Here is a 7,994-nt window from a genome sequence, read left to right on the forward strand (position 1 = left end):
GATCATATTTTACATGGCGTGGGACTTTAAGTCTTAAAGAAGAACTCCTGGTTTTAGAAAAATTAACCTTTGCAGTGGGGCTACCCCTGCACTCCAAGAGTTAACTGTTCATTTTTCTCTGGGGGCTCAGATAAAAAAGAAATACTCATCTGATCCTCAGTCGTGCGGCAGTACCTGCTCACCTCTCTTCCCCTCCGCTCCGAATGTCCCTTGGCCCTCTCACGTTTAATACAGGTGAATAGACTGTATTAGACGGATGATGTCAGCGGGGCTTAGACTGCTGGAGCCTGGGGGACAAAAGGCTGTAAGAACCTGCAGGGGTAGCAAGGGTTCATTTTTCTAAAACCTGGAGTTCTTCTTTAATTGTTAAAATGAAATCTGTGAGAATTAACAGAGCAAATATTTTCCATTTAAGTGTTCCTTAACGTGTATCTTTCAGCGCAGTGCCAGCTTCTAGGTTTTAAAAGCTGACTCCTGGCTGAGCATTGTCCAGGTCTCGTATACACTAAGGATACCTTACATGTAGCCAACCAGAGTACGTCACAAACCTGACCACTACAACGTAACTGCCAGCTTGTATTCCCAATGTAATATATGTTGTCATGGGGATTTGTTATAGTTCAGTATGCAGGGTAATGGTAGGCAGGACATTTGGCGCAGAACCTCTTTTATAAACTCCATTTTATAGAAGACAGCCTTATTATAAAGCAGAGGACATCTGCTATCAGATGGAACATTTGCCTAATTTAATGAATATTTTTATTCCATGAAGTTGAGATTTTTTCCTTTAGTTTCCTGATACAGTGGCAGAGTAATTGGATCGCTATATTTTACTCTGTGTGAAGATATTTTGTCAGAACATCTGACTAAGGCAATTTTTTTTACTGAACATGCAAAACCAGATGAGACATTTCAGTAGAAGGGTATTTTGTTAGGAAACTAAAATCTTGGTAACCTGCTTGCAACAAACCACGTCAATGCTTCATTATATTCTAAAACTATCTACAACTTAGGCTGATTATTTTTCAAATTAGGTCATTGTAGGCCATATTAAATAATATTCTGCCTATATCTGAATCATGCCATGACTGCTTCTGCCTGCGTTTAAAGTTATTCTGTTACTATTTCTTGCATGACCCAGATGTATATGTGTATATATATATATATATAGCATTTTTTCATATTTTTCATGTGTTTCTTTTAGGAACACGATTGCAAATTGACCCAAGAGATTGTAGAGCTAATTGACAGAGAGGCTGACCTTTTAATGCGTGGTGTACAAGAACACAACTTGGAAGGACTTCGGAAGAGAATATCCACGCTTTTCCTACAATACATAAAAATCCCCACATTTAACCCTGAAATTGCCAGATTACTCAAGGTAACGATTTGATGTATTTTTAAAGCAAACCTGTCACTATGCTGTTGAGTGTTTTCGCTTCAGTGCTATGATAGACAGTTTCCTTTAGGCTGTTGAATGGACATTTTATGTCTTTTCATTTTAAAAAAAATCAACCCTTGCAGTGGGGCTACCCCACACTGCAAGGGTTAACTCCTCATATTGGTCTGGGTCAAAAATAAAGAGGAAATACTCACCTGATCCTCAGTCCTGTGGCAGTGACCGTTCACCTCTCTTCCCCTCTGCTCTGGCTGTGGCTGTGGTATGTCCCTCAGTGTCCTCACGTCTAATGGACTGCAATAGACGTGATGATGTCATGGGCCTTAGACCGCCAGAGCCCAGGCGGGGAAGAGGCTGTGGGCACTGGTCTAGCAGTCAGGCAGGACTGAGGACTGGGTGAGTGTTCTTTATTTTTGCACCTAGACAAAATTAGCACTTTACCTTTGCAGTGTGGGGGTAGCCTTACTGCAAGGGTTAATTTTTTTAAAAATCCTGACGTTCTTTTTGAAGTGTTTGATTTTAGCTTTCAGTATTAACAACTGTGCTGTTAAAACCTTTTTTACAGGCTATTTAATTATTCTTCAAAGAAAGGGTTAGGGTTATGTAAAAGTAGAAAGTTATTAATACCAGTACCAACAGCATAATAGTGGATGCTTTCAATAGCATTCATTTTACTGAGCTTTTAGTCATTATGTGATGATCCTTAAATAAACCTGTTTGTATCCTATAAGTAAAAGTGCTATATAGGCTACAACAATAACATTAAGCTCCATAGTGATACCTCAACATAAGTTTAAATGATGCTCCCAAAACCCAGGCAGCTGTAACATGCCAATTTCAGTACTTCCTGGTAGTGTCAAGAAGTAACCCACCCATCATACCACCTACACATTCCTACTGGCCTCTTACTACGATGGGCCTTACTGACTAATAGGGTCATGTGAGAGGCAGGCCATCTCTCAACGCAAACAGCAAGTGTCAAAATTACCATGCTAGATCAGCTTGAGATATGGGGTACATGGGGAGCTGGAAAAGTCACATAAAGACATGTGCAGACCCTGCTAAGGCTAGTGCATTCGTCTAATGTACAGTCACTACAGATCAATTTAGAAATAATTCATAGTAACTACAGCTGTCTTTGTCACTAAATAACATTTGTAAAATGTTTGTGTGAATCATTGTCAAGTGGTGTAATCAGTTCACTAAGTGCTGTCAGCATTACCTTGCTGTAGCGTAAGATATGGTGGAAAGCACAAAATGTTATGTTGGTGAGAATCCTGTCCTGGCCCAATTGCCTAGTTATGATAGTGGTAAGCTATGATGGTAATATGGTTGTATGATACTCATCTCATTATAATGTTTATTTTCAGGTTCCACAAGATCCTGCCGTTCTTCGAAAAAATATATATTTCTGTCTCAGCTGCAAAAGCTACTTACCATCAACTGAGTTTTCTCTTTCTGCCAATGCTCGCAGTATTGGCAGGTGTCGAAAATGTTCAAAACTGGATAATGAAGCTCGACAGAGAGAAGAATTTTCAAAATATAGACTGTTACTGAAACAACTGAAAAAATCAGAAGTAGAATATGGGGATGATGCTAAAATAGCATTTGTGCTCCAGGTAAGTCTGTTCATCAAAAAAGGATTATTTGCTTTTGCAGGTATAATTTAGAAAGTAGAAACACTTGCTGTGTGTTTACATTAGACATATTGCTTTCCTGAGCTGCTGTAACATGTGCAAAGCATCAGCCATAGACCCCATTTTATTAATGCGTTAGAAATCACTCAGTGCAGACCTGCCCAAAATGTATTTTATTGGTAAGGGAATGCATTCAATCTGTTGAATACACAATTCTGCCACACCTTGTTAAAGTGCAACATTGTGGTATGGACTTGGCTGTGGGGAAGCATGGGAAGTCATCTGATTGTGATTACCATATAGTGTGCAAAGCAGTTAAAGCGTTTCTTCCAGTCAAAAAAAAAAACTACCCTTGCAATGGGACTACCCCAGAACTGCAAGGGTAGTTAAGGGTATCTGCTTGTTTTTGTCTAGGTGTATTGTGTAAAGGATTTTTGCTTACTTGATGCCTGCTCCCACATCCTCCAAGACCAGCAGCCTCTTCCACCCCTCTGCTTCATCAGACAATGGCCCAGTGTTGCCATCACGTACAATGCAGGGCCCAAAGCTCTGCATTATATGCGAGGACACCAAAGGGCGGTCCACAGGCTGGAGGATAGAGAGGTGCGTGCAGACTGCCTGGGAGGCTTTGGTCAATTAAATAAAAGTTCTTTACACAATACCCTAGATGAGCAGTTAACCCTTGAAGTGCGGGGGCAACCCCACTGCAAGGGGAGTTTTGTTTTTCCCTAGAGAGGCTTTAAATACAATTGTGAACATCTGTGTCCTTTGTTAGGATGGAGGAAAAGGAATCACCAGGACTCGGTAGACTAATCCAACATGTCCATTTATTGGACATAGACGTCACACAATCACAAGAGCCAACGTTTCGAGACCACGCAGAGTCTCTTCATCAGGGCATAAAGAGTGGCCCATAAAGTTTGGTCACTCTTTATGCCCTGATAAAGAGACCCTGTGTGGTCTCGAAACGTTGGCTCTTGTGATTGTGTGACGCTTAATAAATGGACATGTTGGATTGTTCTACTGAGTGCTGGTGATTCCTCTTCCTACATTGTGTCTGCACGGTGCCACCACACCTCACCACACCTCACCACAAGCACCATTGTCTACATAGGCCTTGATTGCTGCAAGGTGTGCAGAGGATCCCCTTCTATCCACTTTGTTAGGATGGATCTATTGAAGGTTGGCTTCGTTTCCATGTCTGCAGTTACAACTTCAGTCTTATTAACTGACCGTGTATATCTTATTTTGCAGCAAGAAGACCTCCAATATCTTGTTGAGAATATCTGGGCAGCTCAATCTGTTGTCAGTGCCTGTGATGACCTTTATGATCTAGTCATGGTTAGGTGGGACAAATACTGCGAGTGGTCTCCATGGAACTGTATCCTCTTAACAAAAGATGAAGCGGCTGCCCATCTCAAACTTGGCTATGCGGAGCAGGTATTTTTTCTATATTAAACTTTTTGCTTAATCTCAAGAATATTATTTATGTTATTGATTTCTTACTTTTAACCTGCCCATACACTTTTCTAATTTTGTCCGAGTCCTGCTGACTATTGAAGGAGCTGGTCCAAAAATTCTCAGCCCAATAGTAACTATAGCCAGACAGCTGCAGTCACTACTCTACGTGGGTAGGGAATTTGTGTGCCTTTTCTCATTCAGTTTTAGTACACACATACATATATAAAGTTATGTTCTTAGTATTTCAATTACCCAACATTAGAAGACACTACATTTAAAACTGTTCTCCAGTTTTTATAACCATTAGCTACACATGTGATAACTTTTATCAGGCATAACCATAAAACTTTGGTTAAACGTTTATAAATCATGTCGAAGCAATGTGCATCGCATGAGCTTGCCGATAACTGTACATTTTTTGCCAACAGAGGGCATCGCAAGTCAGCTATTGTGTGTTGTAATTATTAATCCAGTGATGAAGAAAGTCTCTCCCAATGTGTTGCACACTTCTGAGAAGCTGTAAGATGTTTGCTTCATTCACAGAAAAAGTGATCTGTGTCAGTGGGATGTGACAACCACCATGTACGGGGAAAACTCTCCTTAAAGCTCAGTTTTAACAGCAATTATGTGTTTGGTGGGACTTGCTTAATTATTACAATTACATCAGCCGAAAATCTGGGTCTGAACGTGCGAATTGTGGCCGTCAGCGACTAGTCAATGTTAGGGCAGAACAGAGAGTGGCAAGACTGGTACAAAACAACAGAAGGGCAACAGTGCAGTGTCAGATTCCTCGCATCACCTTTCAACATCTCGTGGAGTCACGAGGCGGCCCAACAAAGTCATCTCGTGGAGTCATCTCGTCGCCCAACGAAGTACTGATGGGGTGGTCATAATAATCTGGCCACTCAGTGTACATACATACATACATACATACATACATTCTAAAGCATGCAGTTCTACATATTGTATACTTGGCTGAAGATACACAATAGCACAAGCTTTCAGCTGAACCCCAGTGCCTTCACAAAATCCATTCATACAGTATTAAAAGATCTGACCTATGTATAACATTTGTGAGAAGTCGATTTGCATGTCTGCTTTGCCAAGCTCCTCTGTACATATACAAACATTTGTTGGCAACTTTCCTGGATTAAAAAAACAGTGAATGTAACTTTTGGTATATACTGCATTAAGCCATATTCTTGGAAATAAAGGGATCGGACAGCTGAACGCAGTCAGTGATCTCTGTTGGATATGAATGACCATGGATTTAAAATCCAAGTAAACAGTAATGTGGTAGTTAAATCCAAACTCCAGAGAAAACTCTTCTTTTTGTTTTGGGTAGAGCAGGGATGAGTTAAAACTTCTCTCGGGTATTGATTGCAATCTGTGTCCCAATTTTTTCTTACTTCCTGTCCTAATGACAAGAGTTGAGAGGGACAGGAAGTGATGAGAATTTTTTCCATTGGGAATAGGGACAGCAACAAAAGCACAGTGGAAAAAGCATACAACCTTAATCAGGTTTCATTTGCTGTGTGTGCCTATATATACCTGTGATCCATTTTCCATCTTTGCTTGTCCTGATATCACAGGGGTATCACTGAGATATACAGTCAGGGAAAATATTCCACATGGTGTCACAAACAGCAGAAAAAAAACCTAATAGAGTTTCTAACCCTTGCCCGCTCTATACAAAACTAAAAAAACACATTCTAGCTGGAGTTGGGCATTAAGTAATGAATAAATGGTTAAAAAGGGGTGAATGATTACATCTGTCACCATACATCTTTTTAATAGACCTCAATGACATTAAAAGTACTAGGGCAGTGACATGTTCCCATCGGCCAATTAGCCATTGGAAAATCTATGGTCTTCCAGAAATTTCAGCCCTGGGGCATCTGATTACACAGATCCATTAGTGGCCATGTGTCAAGCAGATGAGCTGCAAAATTATCTTGGCCAGGAGCATTTCAGATTACATCAAACCTGTGTGAAAATGTCTTTTGCGCATTTAGTAGATGTCACTTTAGGACAGCGAGTAGCCTCTGAACTTAGACAAATTTGGCTGCCTTCCCTATCATGGAGTTAATCCTGTCTGTCTTCACCCAGAAATTCCTGAGCTGTCAATGTTCTTCCTACAGTGATGCAGAGATTAATTAGAAATGACTTTTTAGCAATGTGACATCATTTAAACTGACCAGTTATTTCTGAGGTAAATTATACAATGTGTGGTATTTAGTGCTACAGCTACAGCTTGTTCAGCCATAACACGGACTTATTAAATATGCAAAGTTTATACATAATAGATGTTTTAATTCATCACTCCTATCCTCTTATACAGTGGTGAAGACATTTTATAGTTAAGAACTTTAAAAATGGAAAGCAGTATGTCATTACACCTTGTAGCTATGTAAAGTTGTTCATGTGTGGTCAAACTCAAAAGCTGTTTGGATGCTGAACTCTTATTGTAAAGGACATGATGCATGGCGACTTATCATGAACAATCTCTTTTTTTCCCTTAGAGTATTTTATTACTGTCATCATTGTAAGGCAGTAAAGATCATGAGATGTGTATTTTTAATCTTCTGAGAATCTTGAGTAAATCCACTTACTGAGCTACACTTCGAAGTCTATTTATAACCAATTTGCAAAGCGATGCACCCTCGGAATCTTTCTAAACGCTTGTTCTGTGTGAATTGGCACATAAACGAATGTTCGTGTTAGGTATAAATAGACCCCTTTGGCTTGTTCTTTTAGTAAACCTCTAGGGTAGGTAAGAAACAAGCGGTACTCGCTATTTTGATATAAAATAACACATGCCTACAATTCCAGAGATTCCCAAACAAGATCTCTACAACCAGTTAACGCACAAAATAACCATTTTCAGTTAAGCAGGGCTTTGTAGCAGAAATGACCTGTGACTTTGAGTAAACCACTGTTTCTGCTCTGTTCTGGATCTCTGTGCTCTGAAATGTACACCACTGACTAGAATTGCGATCACTTAATGATGACCTTACCACGTCCATTCTGCAGTTGTGTATGTCTGACAATTATACCTATCATATACCAAGTCATTGCAACAAACTTTGGAGCAACTGAGTTAGGTAATCCAACAAGATATATCAACATATTTTAACTAAAGAAGAGATAGTTACAAAGGTAGATAGACTGAAAAGAGACACATGTGCATGAAGTTCAAGTCTAATTGGCGAATGGCAAGTCAAAGAAGTCTTTCTCAAGAGTGAACACATTTAGTTTGGTTCATCTTTCCTCATAGACAAGATAATATTGGCCCCTTTTTAATTTGTTTGTCCTTCTCTGTTCTCTTTTCAATTCCAGGACATCTTTTATGTGCACCCAAAATTCAACTACAATAGGGGTACAGTTGGGTCACACTCTCTGGAGTCAGCTGTATGCCTGCTCTAATACAAGAAATAATCTTGCTAGTCTGTGATGTACAAGGGCACCCAGATCTTTCTCCAACACTGATTAACCCA

At 39.8% G+C, this 7,994-nt stretch overlaps 1 protein-coding gene across 1 annotated transcript in view; it reads left to right on the forward strand.

Moving 5' to 3' along the window:
• IQUB (IQ motif and ubiquitin domain containing) overlaps positions 1-7,994 on the forward strand; it is a 31,532-nt gene that overhangs the window by 22,165 nt on the left and 1,373 nt on the right. Inside the window, exons 9-11 of the mRNA XM_018557734.1 lie at positions 1,205-1,381; positions 2,770-3,018; positions 4,291-4,476. Coding sequence (XP_018413236.1) covers positions 1,205-1,381; positions 2,770-3,018; positions 4,291-4,476 — 612 coding nt within the window. The remainder of the gene's footprint in view (positions 1-1,204; positions 1,382-2,769; positions 3,019-4,290; positions 4,477-7,994) is intronic.

This window comes from Nanorana parkeri, unplaced genomic scaffold (assembly GCF_000935625.1).
Source record: "Nanorana parkeri isolate BGI_ZX_2015 unplaced genomic scaffold, ASM93562v1 scaffold301, whole genome shotgun sequence".
Classification (NCBI taxonomy): domain Eukaryota; kingdom Metazoa; phylum Chordata; class Amphibia; order Anura; family Dicroglossidae; genus Nanorana; species Nanorana parkeri.